The following is a 26300-nucleotide window of genomic DNA, read 5'->3' as shown; positions in this document are numbered from 1 at the left end:
GCCAGCAGCTTCAGGAGAAATTAGATGCAGGGTACCACGTCACAAGTTTTGTGAAGCCAAGTGCTAGCCTTAGCCAAGTGACAGAAAACTTAGGTCAGCTATGCAGGGACTTTGAGAAGGAAGATCTGGTAATTATAGTTGAGGGAGCGGGAAACAGCCTGCCTATGAATCCAAGATACAGTATTAGGAGTGACCTGGATAAAATAGGAGCGGAAACTGAGCACACAAATGTGGGCTTTGTTAAGGTCTTTCAGAACTATGATCAGCCATGGGTAAAAACTGCTGTAAGGCATGCTAACACTGAGCTGAACAGGCTGCTCCAGACACCGGCAAAATCTAACATTAAGTGTTGATCCAGTAAATGCTATCGGCAGGTGGGGATACACTACACACGGCCTGCACCTGAAAAGGATGGGAAAAAGTAAGTTAGCTTCTCTATTAGCAGAAACTGTAAGGGGGTCCACAGTGACACAAGGGTCCAGGCAGATGACAATCAAGATAAATAGAATAAAAGAAACTTCATGTACAGTAAATAGGGGTAAAGCTAGGGGCAGCATCAACTTACTTCACCAAAATATCAGGGGAATAAAAAATTAAGTAGAGGAGCTATTAGTGTGTTTAGATGATCTCAAAAATAAGAATGCGATTGATATACTCCGTCTGTCTCAACACCATGTAACTGTGGTCATCGATACTGTCAGTATAAGTGGGTATAATTTAGCATCTTACACTTGTAGATATAGGATGGATAAAGGAGGAGTTGCCATTTTCAATTTTGTATTGATCAGCACTTTGACGTTTGTGCATGTGAACTTCAGCTAGATAATGTAGTATTGATATTAGCAACAGTGTACAGGCCCCCATTAGGAGAGTGGGAGCTATTCATAAAAAAGTTTGACTCCCTATTATGCTGTCTGTCAGACAAAAAGAAGAAGTTATTAATCTGTGGTGATTTCAGTGTAAACTTTCTAAATAATTCTGAGAGGAAAAGTGGACTAGATGTGTTATTAACAACATATAACTTAGAAACAGTCATCAATTTCCCTACACATATAGCTCAAGACAGTAGCACGCTAATAGATAATGTATTTTTACAGAAAGAGGATGTAAAACAAACACATGCTTTCCCTGTGGTAAATGGATTGTCAGACCATGATGCACAACTGATTAACTTACAAAATGTAACAGGGTGTACAGTTGGGAAACCATTAAGTAAAAGTGTAAGGTCGCTCAACCCAGTACCTAAAAAGCACTTCAAAGAAAGCTTTAGAAATGTTAATTGGGGAGATGTATATAATGAGCCAAATGCTAATGACAAATGAAACATATTTCTTGATTTATTTATATCCCTTTTTGAACATTGTTTCCCAAAGAAAATTACTAAATGTAACACTACACACTTTTCAAAGAAACCTTGGATTACTACAGGTAGCAAAATGTCTTCAGAAAGAAAAAGAAAACTGTATGAGACGGCAAGAACTAGTAAAGATCCAGAAGTAGTTTTACACTATAAAAATTATTGTAACATACTGAGAAAAGTTGTAAGGAAATCAAGAAATGTGTATGTTAGAGAAGAAATTAACAATTCTGGCAATAAAATAAAATCAATATGGAATGTTGTTAGAAGGGAGACAGGAAAAGTAACCACCGGGGTAGGTAGTATTACGATTAAAGAGAATGACACCATCCTAACTAACAGTACACAAGTAGCTAATGTATTTAACAATCATTTCTTAAGTGTGGGAGAAAAAGTTCAAAAGAAAAAGCCAGGCAGTACATGGAAGAGTTTGTTTTGAAAAAAATTTAGTCAGATTAAGTTTCACCTAACAACCTCTAGTGAAATAAATAAAATTATTAAATCTTTGAAAAATAAATGATCCGTTGGAGTAAATGGCATCTCTAATAAGATATTAAAACAATGTGGAACAGTTACAGCTGATGTTTTGAGTCACATATGTAATGCATCCTTAACTCAAGGTATTTTCCCAGGCAGATTAAAATATGCCATTGTAAGGCTGCTCTAAAAAAAAGGGGGACACCACAGATGTCAATAATTATCGGCCAGTATCCTTGCTTACAGCATTTTCAAAAATCTTTGAGAAAGTAATGTACTCAAGAGTGGTTAGCCATCTCAACAGTAATGGGATACTTAGTAAATCACAGTTCGGATTTCAAAAATGCTGTTCCACTGAGACAAGAATATACAATTTCACTGTCCATATAATACAGTCTTTAAATAGTAAAATGTCACCACTAGGAATGTTCTGTGACTTGTCCAAAGCATTTGACTGTGTGAACCATGCCATTATGTTACAGAAATTACAGTTCTAGGGTATAAATGGAATAGCATATGAGTGGTTTAAGTCATACCTACAGAACACGAAGCAAAAAGTTTCCTTATATGGGTCAAGTGATTTAAATAAGTTTGCCACTTCATCTGACTGGGGTGAAATTACATTAGGTGTTCCACAGGGTTCAATCATGGGTCCCCTTCTGTTCTTGATATATGTGAACAACCTCCCTTCCTATCTGACACAGGAAGCTGATCTGACACTGTTTACTGATGATACAAGCATCGTTATTAATCCGGTAAAAGAAACTCCAATTGAAAATTATACAAATAAGGTCTTTGGAAAAGTCATTAATTGGTTTTCTGCAAATGGGCCTTCTCTAAACTTTGAAAAAACACAGTACATCCAATTTTCTGCTTCAAAAAGTACAGTTCCTTCAATAAATATAACACATCAACAGAAGTCAGTAGACAGTGTAGAGTATACTAAGTTTTTGGGCGTGCACATAGATGAGAATCTTAATTGGAAAATTCATATTTTGGATCTTCTAAAGCGACTAGGTTCAGCAACTTTTGCAATCAGAATAATTGCCAATTTTGAGGATATATAAATTAGTAAGCTAACATACTTTGCATACTGTCACTCTCTCATGTCATACGGAATAATATTTTGGGGTAACTCAACATTTAGACAAGAAGTTCACAGCTCAAAAGAAAGTGGTTAGAATAATGTGTGGGGTTCATAGTCGCACATCTTGTATGCAGATTTTTAAAAGATTGGGAATTATTACAACAGCCTCACAGTACATTTACTCACTAATGAAATTTGTTCTCAACAACATGGACCAGTTTAAAAACAACAGTGACATTCATGATTCTAATGCCAGAAAAAAGAAAGACTTACACCATCCTTTACTCAACCTATCTTTGGCACAGAAAGGTGTAAAATATGCTGGTATAAAAATTTTCGACAAATTACCAGATGAAGTAAAATGTCTGAAAGACAGCAGTAATAGCTTCAAAAATAAATTGAAATCATATCTCCTTGACAACTCCTTCTATACCATAGATGAATCCTTGAATAGGAAAAAATAAATCTATAAATATAGTATATGCATTGTGTGCCTTTAATGGAATAGGGTAAATAATGGGAATAGGGTAAATTATAGAAATATTAATCCTTAACTCTATATAAAATCTTGTTTCATATGTGCATTTCTTGTGCACTTGACGCGTTCCACATCATAATGGCTACCATACAGTGCAATTGGTCAATGGAACATGCAACCAACTAACTAACTAACAAGAGGAGAACTGCACTGGAACTGACCGCAGAAAAGCCTTTGGATGTTGCACGCCAAGTACATATAGTCTGCGGCTGCAAGATTGGCTCCAGTCCACCACCAGCAATGCAGGGTGAAGCTTTGACAATGCCAGCCACTTGTGCTGGTGAAATGTCAGAAAAATCAATCATCGAATGTTCTTTTATATTGATGAAACTTATCTTGGTAACAAACTTTAGTGGAAGCAACAGGATTATTGTGATAAATACTGGGTCTAATGCTGGCTTTCTTTATTGGTCTACATCAATGTTATTCTCTTCAAAACATTTCCCATTACATATTACACACGTCAGCACCTGAAATAATTCTGGAACTCTGTTGGACAGCTTTTAGTCCTCTCAGCAACCCATATTTAATCTAATTTTACCTTGTAGCAAACTGCCACTTTTAAGTTTACTTTATTTTTGAGAACATAAAAAGTCACATAGAGCAAACATCAGAGCTAGGCGATAATTACAGTATTGTTTTAAGGCAAAAATTCATGAACACACAAAGAAATGTGAGAAAGTGCATTATCGTGGAGTAAAAACCGTAAAATTCTTCTGCCACAAAGCCAGATTTTCTTACAGATTTCTTCACGCAAATGACACTGAACTTGTAAGTAGTACAGTATACTGTTAAAACTGAAGACCACAGTGATCATAACCGTATAACCTTCATACTGACTGCACTTATCGAGTTTTTTTTTTTTTTTTTTTTTTTTTTTTTTTTTTTTTTTTTTTTTTTTTTTTTTTTGTGATCTACGTTGCTTCCATTGGGATGACTGAGCCTAAGTTTCAACGTCATATCTGTCAAATCACATTTCTCCACCTATTATGTCTTGTTTTAATAGTTTGATATTACTGTTGACTTCATCTAGTGACTGCTGAACAACTTGCACTCACTGCTGTTATTGTGCACAATTCAATAATTTCAGAACAAATTTACCTGAAACATCTGATACAATTAATTTCATGGCATGAGCCAACAGATATGCCAACATCATCACTGACTTCTCTAATTGCAATCTGGTGATCTTTCACAGTCACTTCTTTCACTTTTCCCACAATTTCATTGGCTGATGTGCCGGGGCGCCCAGGACACTCGTCATCTACAATGTCGTCAAGGCCTTCTTTGAAATGCTTACACCACTTGTAAACCCCTGGTTTACTCATAGCAGCCTCACCAAAAACAATATTTTACATTTCTAAAACTTTGATGCACTATATTCCATTCTCACAACAAAATTTAATACAAATTCTCTAATCAATTTTCTTATAAAATAAATAACTGCTATTACTATCAAAACACTCGTAACCTTTTTGACAGCTGAAACAGACTAAATATCCAATATGCCTAATACTGTATAGATACTTTTCAGACATGTCTAAAAACACAATTACAAAAACATGGTGCAAATCAGACAATACAATATGCAAAATTACAAATTCCTCGTTATTTTTTAAAGACTTCTTGTGTAGCAAGAATTTTTGCATCTCAATGCAGCCTTTCAAAGAAAACTTCTACCTCTTAGTAGCAAAGCAAGAATAAGCCTTGAATTCTACAGAATAACTGCACTATATGGTGTTCAAAATTGTATTGGAATATCCATCATTTTTGGAGGAGATAGTAGATGAACATGCATTCAGATGAACAGGCATTCAGTTCTATATTTGAAGTAGATATATGGCTCCTGACTTCCACTCCTATGTTAATATAATTTACTCTACAACGTTCTGTTCCTGAAGAAGGCAATCGCCTTTTGTATTCCGTACGCTATTAATGCATTTATTTAAAGATAAATGCTGCCCCCACATATCTGTACACTTTGCCACCACAGATTCAAAGCATGTGCTTCAACAAGGGCAGTAGAACTTTGTGACATAGCCTGGAGAAGTGCCTTGTGACATAGCAGGGATGGCAGAGTGGGACTCAGTTGCTCACTCGTGAGCTTACAGACAAGCTATAACAGTTTATGTTAGCTGTAACACTGGCAGTTGAGAGCACTAAATTCTTTGGACGACATTTACATAATAAACATAAAAACTATAGTTCAAATACAAAAATAAGAATTATCACATTTTACCCTTCAGCTGCACTGTATGAGAAGTCTTGATGAAAAACATCAGGTAAATCCGATATGTTTCCATATAAAGTTTCATTTGATCTCTGAAGACAAGTACCACCATATTCACAAGGATTTACTTCACATTCATTTATATCAATTTCACAGTTCTTGCCTGCAAAAATAATGATGATAATGCATTAGTTAAATGTTAAATAACTTCTTTAAACTTCAGTAATCAAAACAAACTTTAATCAATTGTAGAATCTTAAAATGCTGCCTGATGAAACAGTAGCACAAACAGCAATCTGCAGTATCAAAATATCAGGGGTGATGAGGAACTTTCAGTTTGAAGGCTGTACGGTCCACAACCAGTATGCCAATCAGGCAAAGCTGTAGTCAGCATTGAGGCAATCATCCAACCGACAACACACCAGGTTGAAGATACCCATTTGTAAAATACCATGTCCTGCTGCATGAAGAAGTCTGAAACCACCTGCTGCACATCCTTCTCTGAGAGGAAGTGTCAACCCTTAAAGGCCTTTTTTGAGGGACCAAAGGCATCACATAGGGACAGATCAGGACTATAGGACAGATGCTCAATTGTTTTCACTTGAGTTAGTTTAACTTCTGGCTTACAACATTTGTGGTATGATGACGTGAGTTGTTATGAAGTAGCAGCACCACCCACAACAGTGGTGTTTGACAGAAATGCTGCTCCATACAAATTCTTCATTCTCCGATGTTTGTCTTTTAAGCCAACAAAAGAAAAACAGCACATTAGTCCTGTTTGGATGCATCTGGTAATAACATCACCACAGTTCACATTTCTGCATTTATAGCATGCATGTTGGAAATACATAAATGCTACACTAATCCATTGCCTACATATTGTTACTTATGTACCCACATCGAAGTTGTGTTACATTGCACATATATGCACAACACCATCACCCTCAAATGTAAATTTCTTGATTGTCCCACACACATGTTCTGTCTTAGGCACTTGTCACAATGTTAAATGGGGCAACACATAATGTTGGATTAGATTTACTTTCATTCCAATTGATCCATAGTGAGGAGGTCCTCCAGGATGTAGAACATGTCAGAAAAACAATAATACATGACAAATATTTACAACTGAAACAAATAAGCTAATGTACATTCCACAGGTCTCAAGTGGAATGATCGTCTCTTTTTTTTTTTTTTTTTTTTTTTTTTTTTTTAATGAAAACTATATGAAAGGATCATTTTACAAACACTCATTTACTAAGATCGCAGATTAGTACTATACTGCAAAATTCTAGGATACAAACACAGTGTATCACAACAATTATTATACACAAGGTGAGTCATTCAAACTGTTCAGCTAAAATACATTACTGAAGATTAAGTAGTTTTGATTTCACTGACATAAATAACAAACAAGCTGAAAGGGTGCAGTACCCTTGCATGTTTGAATGCAATATAATCACTGACACCAACGCTTAGTAGCAGGCTCAGCAAACAAAGGGAAGTTTGTGGCTGACTGCTGTGAGCCTTTGGTGGGCCTAGATGAAAGACTGTTTCATGTTTGATTTGGTGGTAAAATATTAGCAACAAATGTGTAACTTTGAAGTGTTTATATAATGGAGAGCTGACTGATATTAATAAACAGCATTTAAATTGAACTGAGTTATGTAATTTAGTAGTAGAATAAATCTCATTCACAACAGCCACAAATATCCACCTCAACATCAAGTAAACAGATGTTTAAGAATCAACACACAAGTAGTACACCAAACAGGAGAAGGAATAGCATCACTATAGTCATAATAAAGAAAATCATTACACATGGCAACAGTGCCCTAAAATGTCTAGGAGTAACTATCCAGAGTGACCTTAAGTGGAATTACCATATAAAACAAATAGTGAGAGATGCAGATGCCAGACTCTGATACATGAGAAATGTAACTCATCCACAAAGGAAGTGGCTTATAAGGCACTTTTTTGGCCTTTTCTTGAGTACTGTTCATGTATCTCGGATCCCTACAATATATGACTGATAGAAGAGAAGTAAGAAAGAGAGTCTGTGCCGCATGGCCACAAAGAGCTGTTGCATAACGATTTGATTCACGGATCCAGTTATACGGCTCCTTCCGTGTATAGCGATTTTACAACTATGACGTGTGGGGCCTGAAGACTGCATCAATGTAATGCCGAAATTAGTAGCACATAAGTAGTTTATAAAATAAATTTCTACAATACATACGGCTGTTGGTAAATCATTGCATCAAGAAATACATGCCAGCCATCGTCCCACGGTCCATAATGGATCAACAAAGATTCTTCCATCAAGGACACCTGATATAATGTAACTTCCTTAGTGGTGCCAAAAGTGTAAGGAGACTGATCTTGGCTAAACAGATACCATTGATTTGATTAGCAAATTACCAGAGATGGTATAAGGGGAATGTCTGGATCAAATCAATTCTGTACTTTTAATCCCACTTTTATAATATCTACCATTTTTATACCATTATTGATCTTATCACAAATAACTACATTACCTTGGAAACTTATAATATAATATGTTACATGTGTCAGAATCCATGTGTAGTACATTCTCTAAGGGGCAAATATCAATTACAATGGTTATTCATTAGCACATCAAGAAGAACAAAATTCACATAGGGATTACCTCTGTATCCAGGATGGCACCTGCATTCATAGTCCTTAAATCCGTCTATACACTCTCCTCCATTCTGACATGGATTTTGTTGGCAGTCGTCAATATTTAGTTCACAGTGTGGACCTTCATAACCAGTGTTTGTACAGTTACACATATAGCTGTTAATGCCATCAATACAGATTCCTCCATTTGAACAAGGTGAAGACTAAGGAACAAAAGGTACATCTGATGTAAAAACAACTACAGTAGTCATAAGAAAATAATTTCAGTATAAAATTCAAAACACTTTACCATGCATTCATTTATATTAGCAGTGCATGTCACTCCTGTAAATCCTGGCATACATTGACAGGAAAATGACCCAATTTCATCTATACATATTCCATCATTTTCACACGGTTGAGATTCACACTCGTTAATGTCCGTTTCACAGTCATGACCTGTAACATTACATCATTGCAACACGACACAGTAAAAAAAAAAAAACACTATCTCCTGTTCTCTACTATCTGAAGTTATTATATGAACTATTTAAAACAATATAATGCACTTACAACATGGTAACACTTAATAATGTTCAGACATTTGCTTTCAAGAAACTTTATTATGACATAGCAAGACAAACCGACTTCAGAGCACACTGTAAGATGTGAAGTCTGCAGACTTTGAAACAGAGCAGGCTGTAACCTACCTTTTTCTCCTATTGCACCCCACTAATAATTTTTTTTCTCATTTTTAACTTTTCAGTCTGGTACTTATGAAGTAACTGTGTAATATGTACTCAGATTTATAAAAACTTTAATCAGACTTTGATTCAATTAAATTCATTATTCAGGCTTTTCTATTTGCTGTACTGATTACATTAGTGTTATTAATTTTGCTGAAAATTGTGTTAATTAAAAGTTATTAACAAATAAAACTTCATTATGGTACGAGACAGAGAACTTTGGCCAAGCTAATCACAGGAGTCAGGTATGTTGACACCACTCATCAGAAATACCAACATCCAGACTTTACAGTAACATGCTTTGATTGCCCTGAAACTAACTTCAGCCCCAGATCTACGATTTTTCTGAACTGGGGCAAAAACTTGATAATGGTGCCCCCCCCCCCCCCCCCCACTCACTTTTCAGCATTTGAGATATATGAAATCGGTCTTTCCAAAAATATGCTCATCTTGTAGCAAGGAGTGAAGTACAGTGACGTGTGATAGAAGAATGCTGTGTGAAGAGGTGTAACACTTAAGGCAAATAACATGTCTTACATTTCCTCAAACATATAAGTTTTATATATCAGCTAAGAATACTGTGAAAAAAGTATGATCTGATTGGAAAGAAGGATGTACAAGAGTAACGAGTGCATACAGGGAGAATGGTAATTCTTATTGTTGCTTTAATAGATATATCATAACTGTCATCTGAAGCTGGAAGTGTAATTCAGTTCTCTAATAAAATGTGGGAGGTTATTCTAGAGTCAGGTTCCTGCTACTGAGGAGGACTTTGAAAAAGTGGCTGAACGAGCTAGGATAGCACTGCATGTGATGGTGAAATATGAAGTTTCTTTTTCAGGTCAAGAGGAAATAGTGTCACATAGAATGGACAAAACAAGGCAGAATGGGTTAGGAAAGACTGTGCTGGTGTGGAACATGCAGGAGACGGAGTATGGGATCAAAAAGGTAAAACGGGGATACGGAAGATCCTAAGTAGGAGAAATAAAAATACAAGAGAAGTTTAAACAAATGAACTAGAAGGGAATAAAAAGGTAACAGTGTGTGTGTGTGTGTGTGTGTGTGTGTGTGTGTGTGTGTGGGTGGGTGGCAGGCATGAAAGCAAGAGGGTGGGAACAGGAATGTAGTGAAGACAAGAACATGATGGCATCCAGTCGAGATTGAGGTTACAGACATTACAGGAACAAAGAATTTGGCAAAGCCTTCAGCATACTTGGAAGGAAGGAAAAGAAGTTTAAAGTATATAGTGGACCAATTTTATGTGCCCCAATTTTGCATTTTTCGTGATTCTATGCCACAAATTCGTAGCCCCTGTGAAAAACCCCAAAAGGTCAATGCTAAAAATTCCCAGTTTTTACATTTCTTCCTAGTAAGATTTACTCGATTCTAGGTTCTTTCTTGACATCTCACTTTACTTCGCCCATTTTCTTCCTATTGACATATGATGTGACTAAACGAGTTATAATTGGCACAAAAGACAGACAGTTCTCAGCGTGAGTGATGGCAGAATTAAAGGAATATTTTTGGCTGTTGCAGAGAGGGGAGATGTCAGAGAGGAAATGCTGACATAATCCACTCTTGGTGTTGCCAACATAACTTGCAACATTTAGCTTCACCGCACGACGACGATGGGTCGAGTATGTTTCACACTACTTTTTGCAGGAACTGACGTAATCATAATGTGGTGGCACTGTGAAGGCGACCAGGAATGAGGCTATCAATTCGTCGATTGCTATATGATTTCTATTGCCCATCGTTTCACTTGCAGCAATTTAAGCTGTTCTCTTAGGTTCCTGCCTAACCACACACTCGGAAATCCCCATATATTCAGAAATGAACAGCAAAGTATTTGTGACAAGGAACAATATGAATTTTATTGCTGCTCATTTCATTCGCAGAAATGTAAGCAGTGCTCTTAGGTTTCTGTGTACCACACGCTCAGGAATCGCCACACATTTGGAAACAATCAGGCAAGTTGAAAAAAAAAAAAAAAAATTATTGGCATGTAGTGAGTTTCGAACTTATAACCTCTAAGCCAGATAACCATTATGTTATTCATTAAGCTAAAGGTTACTGATCTGAATTTTGTATGGTGCATTACCTACCATAAATCTCTTGAAGTCTTACATCAATGATGCTTTCTTAATTGACTTTTAATGATATGTGTGACATATTTGTGGTGTACTTTCAATGCACTGCTTTGAAATGGCATATTGTGCACACACGTCACACACTATGAAGGAAATGAATAATCGAAATGCACACAGTTCACAGCATTCGCAAAAGTTGATAGTCACTAGTGACAGCACAACTGCAAAGAGTAGTGTGAAGTCACATAGATACTTTGACAGGAAACATGTTTCTGTTGGAAACATTGTTTCCTGCAGTGTATCACGTCTGTTTCTGACTGTTTCTTGTTTCTGTTTCTGTCCCCACTGGCAGTAAACATTTCTCAGTGTATTTGCATCGTCTGCAATGCTATTTGTTCCACTGTTTTCATATTGTCTGCCATGTCGCGTCTAAAGATGATGCAACTGTATTATGGGCTGCCACATACTCGAAGGATCACGCAAACACAACAAAAGATGCCATCATTCAATCTTTTTTTATTTATTTATTGTGACTTGTGACCTGAAAGCCATAAGCATCTCTGAGTGTTTCATAGTTTTACAGAATAAGGATGCATTTATCACAAAATTTTGTAATCGGTTTTAAAACTACGATATTACTTGATGGAGAGTTCATGTAGTAGTTGGTAATGGTTGACAAAATCGGATTAGTTGCTGTAAGAAATAGATTTGTTGGTTTGCATACAGTCATTTGCTGAAAGTTACCTGCCAGCAGACAGTACACAACTCATAACTAGGCCACTAAAAAATAACATAGTGGAATTTGCAAATAAGTCTTTGGTACAGTTTTGGTTAAAAAAACACCCAGGTTTTGAGTGATTTTTGTTTGGAAGGGGCTGTGAGTTAGAAAGTCTTATTTAATTTTTCTGTCAACAGTGTGTACAAAAATTAAACATTTATGTGATAAGCCAAGAAATGTGCCTGTCATACTGGGTTTAGAGAGGAAATTACACATTCAAGTGAAGCAAACAATAGCAACAGACTCATAGTTACTGATGCTGCATTTGTGGACTCCACAAGAGGAAAATAAATGGCTTCAACCTATGGCTATTGAGATACGTTTCAGCTTTAGTAATAGAGAAGGATATTGCCAGAACATTTTAATTACAGATAAAAGTGATTTTTGGTTTGATAAAAGCCGGTTTCCAGTGTAAAACCATAGGCTGACAACCTATTTGTGAATAAGGAGTAGGAATGACCAACAGGATATAAAATATAAAGAGTGCAATATCGGCAATGAAGAAATGTTCCAGGGAAACAAAATGTTTCAGGCTCAACGGTGTTTTTGAGATCAGCTCCAAATAAACTGCTGACGCCTCATAAACTGTCCCCCACCCCCCTACACACACGCACACGCGCGCGCCACACACACACACACACACACACACACACACACACACACACACACAGAGAGAGAGAGAGAGAGAGAGAGAGAGAGAGAGAGAGAGAGAGAGAGAGAGAGAGAGCTAGTGAAGGAGTGGTAAAGAAGGCTTGCATATCCCACAGCAAGTACTGTCTTGCTAAAATATGATACTTGGAATCAGTTGAACGGAAGCAGTACCTCAGGATCAAAAACCGCTATGTTGGACAGTTTTTGTTCAGATTGGCTGAAATATGTATGAGTCAATATGCATCTTGTACTCATCATACTTGGTGTTTGTGCACTATGTTGCCACAACACAAGCTGCTCAACTGCAGTGATCATGATAATGTGTAACATGAAGATGGCGATCATTATATGACAGGTCAAGGTGGAATGTCCTTGGAAATAATGCATTTTGCCAATCATCATGCCATCAATAATATTCACAAGATGATTGGGGTCTAAGACATTTGTGGTTTCTGAACAATGCAAGATAATGTAATGCCATGCATGCCATCAGTACAGCCCACAGTAGACAACATTCAACCATCGACACAGACATGTTCATAACAACTGCAGTGCTCCAGCATCAAAGTAACCTTTCAGCTAAAGCTGAATTACAACTATGTGGCCAAATGATGGTGCTGTGGTCCTGCTGTGTGTTGCTGTATCTACTCATCGCACTTCTATCTACTGACTCCACACATGCAGCAGTATCATAGCAGCAAATTCTCCAACAGTCAAAATGTTATGGCATGACAAATCCAGTTCTTGAAGACTTGTCAGTCTGCCTTGTTCAAACTCATTATGCCCCTCAACAACATCAAGACATACTGGTCACTGCTTTTGTATTTGCTCTTCATTTGATAACTCTTCTCTACAAGAGTTTGGTGAAATAAATATGGATAAATCATTTCTCCCACCTCTTTATTTTTGTCAACAACTGTGTTAATGCTGGATAATGAGCAGTACATAGAAACATTGTCCACAAAGAAGCAGCACTTGACTGGGCTTACAATTGTGGACAGTAGACATTAATGACAATGCAAATTAAATGACACTAAGTATTCCCTTGGTGGAAACTATTCGCTCAGAGTATACTGTCAAAACATGTACCTTTAACACCCCTTTCTGTATTGTAAAAAATGGTTTGCAAGTTAGACTTGCAGGAGGATGCGCAATCATCCACAGAGGTACCTTGAGTTGAATTAGGTAGTTATATTGTCACTCTAAGTGTTATCTTATACAATCAAATTGGGCTTCAATTGTAATACTGTATAAGAATTTTCCATTGCAAACTGCAAATTGTAAAAAGTGTAAATGGGTCATGGGTAATTGAAAATAATGCAGCACCAGAATATATATTTCCGCTACAGTAAAGTAAAAATATCATATCACTCTATGTATAACCCAGAATAATACAATAATATAAAACTGCAAAGGCTACTAGAAAAAATTTTCAGTATAAAATGAAGATACAAAATTTCCTTCAAAAGGTCAACATATCTGTCTCATTTAATCATATCTTGATTATTTAGCTTGGCTAACACATCCATCCTCAAAATCCTCTTTATCTGTGTGGCATATTAGCAATAATACACACCTGTGTAGCCTTCGGTACAAGTACATCTGTAACTGTTAATTTGATTAATGCAGGTTGCATTATTGTAACATGGTTTTGAGAGACATTCATCAATATCCAACTCGCAAAATGCTCCAGCATAACCAGGTGTACAAAAACAATCATAGCTGCCTGCAAAGAAAAACATGTTCAAGAAATATTTAAAAGTTATTTGACACAGAGGAAAAAATGGAAGGTGGTTTAAGTGAACGTAAGTGACTTAAGTTATTTTATGCACTGCTATATCAAATTTTAATTTAGAATGCTTACCATTATTGTTAATACATATGCCATTTTTACATGGTTTAATTGGACCAACACATTCATCTATATCATCTGCACACTTAGGACCTGCAAAGATATGAAAACACATAGTTTATCAAAGAGGGCTAAACTGAAATGTATTTTAAAGACTTCACAAGGACAATATAAATTGTTACGGACTGTGTAAAAATATATGTCATGAAAATTACCACTTAAATTATAACAACAGTTCTGTGTTAAGAAAACACAACTAACTTCTACAAGTTTCCTTCATATTCTTGTTCCACATTAGTCCTTTTAATAACTGGACATTTTCCATGTATGTCACACTTATATATGATGATAAATATTAAGCAAACTCTCACACTGAGCTTGTATTGATTGGTGAATAGACTGTAACATCATCACAGCTATGATATCAGATCCATGTGACAGATTCCTCATGGCACTATACGTACAAGGATCATTACAAAAACTTTTCGGAAGGTTGACTTATGCCTCGTTATTTAAATTACTTCCTGTTGAGTGAGTTGGATTCTAACCAGGACACAGCTGTGCTTATCATGTCTTATCACTAACAACATTCACTGAAGTGAGATATCAAGTGGAGAAGAAAGCATCAGCCACTTTAGTTGATTTAACAAGGGAATGGTCCAATCAAACATGTTGAAAATCCACCCTGAAACTTTTTATGAATGAAGACAGTATCAAAATTGTAGCTGCTAAGATGCACTGCAACTCAGCTGAAGTTACTCATTTTTGTCACATGAAGAACTGCTTGTGACAGGAGTTTGCACAGTCCTTCCTGTGACACTAGTGCAATATCAGCTGTGACAAGAGCATGTAGTGCCACACAGTGCAAAGACCCAGAGTGACACAGGTGAATTTGAAGCCCCTACATCATACACAAAATGTCATGTATCATTAATGTTTTGAATACGAGGCAGTTCATATCGACAGCTAAACTGTTGCATATGCAATTCTTGCAGAGGTGACTAGCAGAGGAACATAAATCAATACAATGTTTGATGTTACATTACACACGAATTCCATTAATCATGACATTAATTTATGGAAATGAAATATTTATTACACATACACCATTTTATAACAATTCTTGTAGCACCATTCTTACGAAAATTTTTCAATTATGTATATTTTATTACTAAGGGATTCCTTCTTTATTCCTCACAGTCATCACAATAAAGCAGTGTGTCATTTGAATGACGAAAATAAGCATTTTCCTTACAACAGGAACACCTGCCGAAAGAAAAATTTATGCCTTGAGGCACTTCACAGTCAATTAATAGATTTATTCGGACAGAACTGAGGTGGACAGAGGAATAGTCCTGACCATTGCCCTGCTTCTTGTGCTGCTTACCAAGCATACTTACAGCAAGTCATAAAACATGCTGACACAAACTGACAATGCACAAATGACTGGAATTTAAGAATACTGCTCTCCTGATAAACATCAAATGTTGTCAGCAGTCTGAAAGACGGAGGTACCATTATGCCAAGGACAAGAGTCAAACAAAAGCAATGAATTAATTTCGGCAACTGGTTAGAAACCGGTTCAAATGGAATGCTGAAAATTATTCTTTCCAATTTTTCCAGATTTTGATAGGTCAATTATAAGATTTTTGCCACTAAACAGTCCTTTTTTATTTTTATTTTTGGTTCCAATATGCCTTGAGGTCCCTTAAGACAGATACAAAGCTGTGGAAACAGTAAACCACTCATACTTACCACTGTCATTGTTGTATACGAATGTGTCATAGCATTAATCAGTTGCACAACAGGCTCTGTCTTTTTACAGCTCAAAATGACAAAGAGCAGTTTGTTCACAGTTCTTTTAAAAAACCTGACTGACCAGCATTCAACACAGCAGACGTGAGAATATCAGTAAGCTTTGCCTTCACATCAGTTACAAATCAATGGCATCTCCTCTCCTCTACTTTTTTACCTGAACCAAACTTCATTGTTCTGGGATTTGTAATGGATCTGGGAGATGTTATTTTTTTTTACCGTATTTGTCGATACTGAATTGAAAATGTTTTCTTATATTTTTGTCAGAATTTATTATAATTTGACTTATTATATGTTAATTTACTTCTGTTTTTGAGAGTAAAAGCATATTGATTACTATTAGAAAATGTATCGAAGAATAGCAAAGAAACTGATTGTGTAAAATATCTTTGACGTTGGAGTAGTCTTTGACTATAGTCAGTCCGAGTCGGAAGCTAACTCTTGGTGTGTGTTGATGGAAGAACAATGTGAAGGTCGAAGTCATAAACAATTATGAATTATGTTAGTCTTATTTTTGTATTATTTGAAAAGAAGAAACTACATTTGAAGAAACTGTATTTGAAACACCAAAATGAGAGAAACACGCTGAACCACGTCATTTTCTGCAGCCGACAACGATGCATTGTGGAATCATACTTAGACAACTGAAGCCAAGACTTATAATTGCTTGCAAACGTCTAATGGAAAAGGTACTGTCACGAAATATGGCAAATTTAAGTTTATAAAAAATAGTGACCATATTTTCAACTTGTGTAATAGCCGGGATGCCATATTTCAACTGGGGACTGTAGCCGGGATATTGTGTTCACGAGATCTTCAACAGTGCTACGAGGAAGAAAATTTGTGTGTGTTAATACCAGTTTCTTCAGAATGTGTGTTACAGTGTTTGTGTTCATTGGGAAGTAAAAGTTTTGGAGAAGAAATGTTTCGGCAAAAAATATAATTTTCGACAGAAGAAAATACTTCAAGAATTTTGGTCAACAATCACATGGATGGAAAACGTGGTTTTGCAACAGTAGAAGAGTGTTCCAGATAAGTCACGAAACACTCGTATTTTGTTAAAACAATATTTTTATCTTGTTTTGTATTGTTGTCTGTAAATTTTTGTTCTTCACAATGACTTATGAGATTTTCGAGAGTATTGTGCCTAAAGTAGAAAGTAGTAATTTAATAGACTTCGAACATCAGGACAGGTCAAATGAAACAGAAAGAACCGATCAATTTGATTTAAAAAGTTTTCTTGTAAATTTCACGAAAGAAATTAAACAATCAGTTGACGACAATAAGACATACTGGGATGAAAAAATTGATAACATTTTGTTGCAAGTCCAAGCAGTCAATACCCAAGTGGGTGAGCTTTCGAACAGAGTTGGCAGTGTTGAGGAAAAAATTGAATCTGTGGAAGCAAAAGTAAATGAAATTGATGTTAAATTGAGCGGTGAAATTAATACTGTAAAAAATGAGTTACTGGTAGATAGGGAAAGAAATTTAATTGATTTTAATGAGATAAAAGGGGAAATTAAAAATTTGGATGAGAATACAAAAGTTTTAGTTAAAAATGTACAACAAGAAACTGACAATCGTTTGGTTACTCTAGAAGAAAAAGTAGAATGCTATGATTTGGAAAACAAAAAATCTGTCAAAGAACTTAGCGAAAAAATTGAAAGTTTTGACATTGAATTTCAAAGCAAAAATTACAATGTCAACACGTGTAATCTTATATCTAATATTCCAGTGAAGCACTTTTCGGTAGATGGACCCTTACATCCCGTTGATTTTATGCAGTATTGTAAGGATTGTTTTTTACCTCACTCACCAGATGAAATAAAAATTAAATTTGTGAAAAAATTCCTGGAAGGGGAAGCTTTGACTTGGGCAAACCAGATTGTAACTTTGGGGATGACCTTTTCAGAATTTGAATCAAAATTTTTGGAAAAATTTTGGGATGATCTTAAACAAACTAGAATCAAAAGTGAATTTTTGAATGGGCGAAACTATAGGGAATCAGATGGGAACATGAAACAATTTTGCAAAAGTGAACTTCAAAAACTTATTCATTTAACAAAACCTTTGGATGACTTGATCAAAATTGATACCTTAAAGAGAAGATTGCCATCAGCAATGCAGTTGAGTTTAGTTCATTGTCCTGATAGTAATGTAGAGCAGTTTCTCAATTATATTGAAAAGTTGGATAGGGTAACAACAAGAACACACAGTGGGTTTACTCAGAAAGGTAATGGTCAAAATTGGGGAAATGACAACTTTCAAAAAAGGGAACAAAACAATTATCATGGTGTCAGTCAAAATTCAGGGGGATATAGCAATTTTGAAAAGAAGGACCATAATTTTTATCCAAAACAAGAACAACATTTTCGCGTTAATAACGAACAAAATAGAGAACACTTTAGGGATCAAAATCACAGAAATTTTGATAGAGGTCAGTACAATAGAAACTACCAACAATCAGGTAATGTTTGGCATAGGAATGGGATCAGAAATGTTGATCAGAGACATTGGCAGAACCATAATCAGCAGTTCAAACAGGAACCGGAAATAAAAAACGAGTAGACGCCCCCTTGAAGGTCCGCAAGGTTGAGGCAGAAGGTGAGCATGATGAAAGGACCAATGGATGTGACTATCATAAACCCAAACAGGTCAGTTCCAAACCTAAGCTATCACATGAGGTCATTAGTTGTTACTTATTGAAGAAATTTCAAGAGGAAAATAATAATGATAAAGATAACATTTTCAATACACAAGGACATACAGTAGATAAAAGTAGTTGTGATTCATTTAATTTAACAGAGTTTTACACTTGGGCAGAAAAGAAAAACACTTTGTCGGATGATGTAATTTGCAGTAGTTCAGAGATGTGTGTGAATGAAAGAGAGAATGCATGCTGTGAGAATGAAAATGTTGGTGAAAGGGATCTGGTAACTTTAGAAAGGGGAAATAATATTTTGGGGGATAATTTGAATGTGTATGACCTGAATATGTGTAATGATAATGATGGTAATGGTATTGATGATGATATTGAGGAAAGGTATTTCATTAGTTTAAATAGGGAGTTGGGTATACACATGGTTGAAAATGGATTAAATAGTGAGAATATTATAGAAATTCCCAGGGTTGTTACCAGGATGAATAATACTCGCAATCTGGGTGTATGTAAAAGTGTGAATTTAGATGTTGCTGGTAAAGAATCTGACTACACAAATAACGATGACACATGTATAACTTCTTACCTAAGTGAAACTTTTATAGATACTAATGATACACACACATTTCTTATGAATATATGGCTGAACAGTGAAACTATTTCTTTTGACAAGAACTTTAGAAAGATGCTTATTAATGTATGTGAAACTGTATGTCCTGAGTGGTGGAAAAAGATGAGATATTTTATTTTTGAAAAGCTGAAGGATAAGTACTTCAATAGTATACAACGTGATTTGGATGAAAATTCTTGGCTATTTGAGATAATAGAGAGTACTAATGACAATTTTGTATCTTGTGCAAATTTTATAACTGTGACAAATAATACATATAATGGTATACCATATGATTCTGATAAGTATAGGTTTGGGGAAATTGAAAGTGATTTATTACATGAGGATACAGGTTCTGAGAAAAGTGATCAATTTTGCAGTCCTTATATAAAAGTTCAAATTGGGTCATGGATTGGTAAATGTTTAATCGATACAGGAAGTGAGATCTCGGGAATATCTGAAAGGTTAAGCAAGAAATTGAAAGTGGGGAAAGATTATGTTGAACTGCCAGTTGTTGGGGTAAAGATAAAAGGTGCTACTGGGAAGAGCAGTAAATTGGTAAAAAGCCAGGCTTTAGTGACATTTTTAATTGAAGGCAAGTTGTTCACACATGGATGTTTTGTAATTCAGGAATTTAATGAGGATTTTCTTTTGGGTATGAATTGGATAGTAAAAGTAAATACAGCATTTGATTGGGTTGGAAGAAAACTTTTGATAGAAACTAGTGAAAGGGAATACATTCAGACAAATTTTGTGAACACACTTGGTAATCAGAGTAATGGAAATTTTGACAGTATTAATTTACTAAAAGAAAATAGATTGGAGAATATTGAAATTCATAGATTTGATACTGATGAAGTTGAATTTGGGAATTTAGTAAATTTGAAAATTTCAGAAACACAAAATTTACCTGGGGAGCAAAAACAACAGTTAGAAAATCTGCTGTGGGAATACAGTGATGTTTTTAGTGACATACCTGGTAGGGTGAAGGGTTACCAGTGTGAGCTTCAGGTAAAACCTCATGAACCATTTTTCATAAAACCATACACTATTGCAATATCAAAAAGACCTGCTGTTGAGAAAGAGCTGAAAGAGATGGAAGGATGTAATATAGTAGAAAGGAGTATCAGTGCATATAATAATCCTCTAGTAGTAGTTTCGAAAAAAGATGGTGGAGTAAGATTGGTTTTGGACTCTAGACACTTAAACAAAATTTTGTTCAGACAGACAGATCATCCTGAAAATATTGATGAGTTACTCTATAAATTTACAGATATAAAATATATGTCAAGTTTGGATCTAACTTCGGGTTTTCATCAAGTACCACTTTCGGTTAATTCTAGAAAATATACTGCTTTCTTGTACAATGGTAAGAGTTACCAATATTGTGTTGTGCCATTTGGGTTAAATTCTTCTGTTTCCGAATTTATAAGAGCTTTGGATCATGTACTGGGGCAAGAACTTGGGTCTAAACTGATAATCTATGTAGATGACATTTTGGTTACAGGGAAAAATTGGGAGGAACATTTTTTGATTTTGAAGTCAGTTTGTGAAAAACTTAGAAAAGGGGGAATGACATTGAAATTAGAGAAATGTAAATTTGCAGTTTCTGAATTAAAATTTTTGGGTCATGTTGTCACAGACAAGGGAATTTTGGCAGATCCAGAAAAAATTAAAGCAATTTCAGAAATTCCTAAAACAATTAAAGTCGTTCTTTGGGTTATGCGGTTATTACCGAAAACATATAAGTGATCAGAGTCTGAATGCACCATGTTTAAGTCAGTTACTTAAGAAAAACACTGTTTGGGATTGGGATAAAAGTTGTCAGGAAGAGTTTGATAAAATTAAGCAAGAGTTGAGGAAGCAACACTTATTACACAGACCTGATTTTAATTTACCATTTTGTTTGAACACTGATAGCAGTAATTATGGGCTTGGAACAGAGTTATTTCAAGAAAGAGTAGAGAATGGAGTTAAGATACATTGTACCATAGCATTTGCAAGCAGAATGTTGCTCAAGCATGAGAAAAGTCATAGAAAATCCACACCCTAATGCTTATCGTTTGGTGTATCCTAAGTCAAAGAAATTATTTGGTCTTAGGAATGTTGTCTTTAAAACTGTATAAACAGAAATCATAATTTCAAAAATTTAAATAATCTATTATCATCTAAAACAAAAGTCCTCCACTGGAATATGCTTGTTAGAACAAAACTACCTGTACAACCAAGTATGTATATTTGCATGTATAAATTAATAATTCGAAGTCACATGTTAATTGCAACTGATGAAAAAACACTGATGTAACAGAGAATGAGAGAAAGATTTATTTTTACTTTTTTACAAAAAAAAGTCTCCCTAGTGAGCATTTCTGAATTTTTCTAATTTTGGAAGCTAAGTCTTCCCTGTGGGTGAAGGCATGCATGTGAGGACATGCATGCAAAGGTATAAGTTTCAAAACCAATTTTAGATAAAGCCTCATGATATATGAGCAGTTTATTGTTGTTTATACTGATGTTGTGGGGAGCAAAAGTACTCTTCATAAAAATGTGACTTGTAGTAATATTGTAGTAGAGAGGAAGGTGTACATAAATAATTGCAAAAAATTTAGATAATACTGATGTATCTTTAGCTGTACTAAAAGAAGAAAATCTTTAAAAAAAAAATACAAAATAAAAAAACATGAGCAAAAAAAATTTAAAAAGAAAATCATAAGCAAAAAAAATATACAAAAAACAAAAAAAACCATGACTAATAAAAAAAATATAAAAAAATCAGAAGTTAAAAAAAAATATATATATATAAAAGGCAAATATAGAGAAAAACACATTACACTATATATGTCCAGTATCATTTTTACTGTTACAATATGTAAGCATAATGAAATTAACATTAATATTTAATAAAAAATTAAATCTTATTCTAGGAAATGAGTTTTACCTTTCTATTATTTTCAATCTGTATGCTGTATGTTAGAATATTTCTCATGTATGTTTTATACCATGTATATTTGTCATGTTAAATAATTTCTTTACTTGAAATTTTTGTGTATGAGATTGATGGGGAAGTATCACTGCAACAACAGCCAGTAACAAGTCCACAGATTCAAAGAGTCCAAATTTGGAAGAGGTTATCAGACTGCATCATTAATGTACTAATTGTGTAATACAGATCCATCACTGAGTGTTGTCGGGATTTTGTTGTATATGTCCATAACAACAAAAGCCCTGGGGAGCAGTTGTAATGGATCTGGGAGATGTTATTTTTTTTTACCGTATTTGTCGATACTGAATTGAAAATGTTTTCTTATATTTTTGTCAGAATTTATTATAATTTGTCTTATTATATGTTAATTTACTTCTGTTTTTGAGAGTAAAAGCATATTGATTACTATTAGAAAATGTATCGAAGAATAGCAAAGAAACTGATTGTGTAAAATATCTTTGACGTTGGAGTAGTCTTTGACTATAGTCAGTCCGAGTCGGAAGCTAACTCTTGGTGTGTGTTGATGGAAGAACAATGTGAAGGTCGAAGTCATAAACAATTATGAATTATGTTAGTCTTATTTTTGTATTATTTGAAAAGAAGAAACTACATTTGAAGAAACTGTATTTGAAACACCAAAATGAGAGAAACACGCTGAACCACGTCATTTTCTGCAGCCGACAACGATGCATTGTGGAATCATACTTAGACAACTGAAGCCAAGACTTATAATTGCTTGCAAACGTCTAATGGAAAAGGTACTGTCACGAAATATGGCAAATTTAAGTTTATAAAAAATAGTGACCATATTTTCAACTTGTGTAATAGCCGGGATGCCATATTTCAGATTCCTATACTGCATGATTTCTTGAATTTGCTTAAACAGGTTGAAGAAGACTTAAAATCGGCAATGTTCACCTAAGCTGCAGTTTGGAAAGGCCAATCTTGTAGATATCCATTGGTAGCGGTGCACTGCCTCTCGTGACAAGGTCTACACAGTTCCCATCTCAAGAATACTCCACTAAAAAACTGTTGTTCACATTATTTATTTGAGTTAAGGGTTTATGTTGGTTATTGATGGGGGTAGGAAGACTTTGTGCTCACCCTGTAAAGTAAATGTTTCTGATAGCTTTTCTTACACAGTTTTGCAAGTTTCATTTTGGTGCATATTTAATACTCCTTGCAACTAATTCTTCCATTTACACAATTCCCTGTTAGATTTTATGAAAGCACACTACTTAACATTAAGCATTAAGCACAATGAAAATTAATTCAGTTTTATGCTATTTTGTCTAAAACTGACATGGTGAGACCATGGCTGTGTACAATTAATGTAGGTTAATTCTTACAAAGAAGAAAACAGCAACCAGCCACTATTAATACTGCTATTTATTTAGGTAAATAGCACCGTTACCAGTTTCGAACTGCCAAGTTCACATGATTTTCATGATACACTTTACATTATCATCTGTTTTTGATTTTTATTATTCCACTGTGGCAAAGTATTTTTGGTGTGTTGTTGCAACAAAATCGCGCAGAATTTTCGATGGCAACAACACACCAAAAATACTTTGCCACAGTGGAATAATAAAAATCAAAAACGGATGATAATGTAAAGTGAAAATCATGTGAACAGCCGTCTGATGATGAACTTGCCAGTTCAAAACCAGTAACGGCGCTATTTATCTAAATAAATAGCAGTATTAATAGTGGCTGGTTGCTGTTTTCTTCTTTGTAAGAATTAACCTATGTTAACACTTATGCTACTGCAAAACCAATTGCTAATTATTGCGGATATTAAATGAGTTGCAAATTTGAGTGAACAATGTAGACACTTGTTTCAAAGAAACTGTCCATGAAAACTGAAATTTATTTTAAAAATTATGATGATGCCAAGCCATGTTATCTGTTTATTGATGTGCTGTAAACCATAGATATGCACCAACCACGACCATGTGCAGTCCACTACAGCTCTGGTAGAAATGTGCATATCTCCAGCCACCTGGCGAGCAACAAATTTGACTTTTTTTAAATACTTGCAGGGGAGTCTTAGCAGCTAAAATTTTGACTTGGTCATTCTTTCAGTGTATTCTTCCTGTGTAAAAAATTTCAAGGCATGTTACAACATGTCAGATTAGACAATGCCCTTGTAAGTGCAACACGTCATATGGTTCGGAGACAGGGCTGCCTTATAAATTATAAAAAGTTATTCCATGCAGATGGACAACAAACCAAACTGACAACATGTTAGCTGGAAGCACATTTACTGTGACTATGGAATACAACACTAACTGTCCAAAAGTATTGAATAATGGCTTATGGAAGGGATCCGTCCTCACTCCTCTCTCATTTAATCCAACACAGTCCAGAACGTTTGGCTATGGGGTCTGCCCAGCTATGTGGTGATATATATCCAACGCAAAGCCTCCTAAACAACTAAAGATATCCTGACTTACGATCTGTACAGCTTAAGCCAATACTTCCGTAAATGAAGGCAACAACCTACCTCAAATGAAACAGAAGTTGCACATTTTCATCCATCCAACAGATTGGCAATCAGAGTCCTTAGTGTCCATTTTGAGGGAGACAAACTTCGTCATAAGATGCAGCCAAAATCCCTAAGGGTCGCCTAACACAGAACACCTTCTTTTCAGGAGCACCTGACATGAACATTTGTTAACATCAAATGCAGAAATAACATTCTTCATGAACTCTGTTGCCCTAGTTGGGGATAATCAGCAGACACTTAAGAGTATCATCACTCGGATCTGTGTACTCAACAGCAGAGTGCCTAATAGCCTACATGTGAAAAAGACAGATGTGATCTTAACGAATCCATCAACACTGTTAATGGGTCAATGTAATCTACTGCCATGTACTTTATACCTATCTTAAGTCACATTCTGCCTTTTTTTTGTTTAATTTTTATTTGCACATCTAGTTCCGAAGGACAAAACTGAGGAGCAAATCTCCAAGGGTCATGGAATGTGTCAGTACATGAAATTACAACATAAAAGTAATAACAGATAAAATGCTTATGAATACAAAAAAAGTCAAGCCTTAAGTTTACGTAAATGCATCCTACGATCTTCTGACGCCAGACGGAAGAACACGCTACAAAGTGAATATTAGAAGACTGTTGATAAAACCAACCTTCCAATATTGAATGATATGTTCTCTGTAGAGTTTAAAGATTGAAATCAAGACACTCCACTCTTATCACAGCCAGGATTCTTGCCAAAGGTGAATTCAATGTCACCAGTGAATGAAAATGCTGATGGCAAAGATGTACAGTCAGTTTCCACGAGTGGGGGAAATCTCCATCACCATCCTGTGACTGTGGTGCTGAATGACATGCAGTTGCTTACATTGCACCAACATGTTCTGTATGTGCCTACAAGGATCCTTTCAAAGACTTCCTGATAGTGACAATCGGAGTGATAGACTATACAAAAAGCTTTGATATTCTCCTATAACTGTTGCCATTTGTATTATATTATGTGGAAGAGCTGTGTTGAAATGTAGTAGCTTAGTTATCTCTGAATATGTACAGCTATTCTTTTGATTCAAAACATCTTAATGCATGCTATATGATAAATAAATAAATCAATTACTGAAGATACGGCTTACAATAGTACATTTCTCAAGAAACTAAAGCCAGTTTCAACTCACTGAGCTTATTATTTTAGTTGCAAGGGCTGCAATTGCATTCATCTATATAGCATCCAGTTGTCACCTGTATGGAAATGAAGAGTGAAACGCTTATGATATTATCTTTAATAATTTT

The 26300-nt window shown here is 35.3% G+C and overlaps 1 protein-coding gene across 1 annotated transcript in view; it reads right to left on the bottom strand.

Annotated features, from left to right (window-relative positions):
- LOC126469832 (protein crumbs) overlaps positions 1–26300 on the bottom strand; it is a 346090-nt gene that overhangs the window by 130521 nt on the left and 189269 nt on the right. The window contains exons 13-17 of the mRNA XM_050097122.1: positions 14459–14539; positions 14171–14320; positions 8640–8788; positions 8358–8553; positions 5699–5852 (exon numbers count right to left, since the gene is read on the bottom strand). Of these exons, the coding sequence (XP_049953079.1) occupies positions 5699–5852; positions 8358–8553; positions 8640–8788; positions 14171–14320; positions 14459–14539 (730 nt within the window). The remainder of the gene's footprint in view (positions 1–5698; positions 5853–8357; positions 8554–8639; positions 8789–14170; positions 14321–14458; positions 14540–26300) is intronic.

Source organism: Schistocerca serialis, chromosome 3, assembly GCF_023864345.2.
Source record: "Schistocerca serialis cubense isolate TAMUIC-IGC-003099 chromosome 3, iqSchSeri2.2, whole genome shotgun sequence".
Classification (NCBI taxonomy): domain Eukaryota; kingdom Metazoa; phylum Arthropoda; class Insecta; order Orthoptera; family Acrididae; genus Schistocerca; species Schistocerca serialis.
Note: the sequence above shows the minus strand (reverse complement) of the source record. Positions and strands in the feature narration are given on the sequence as shown.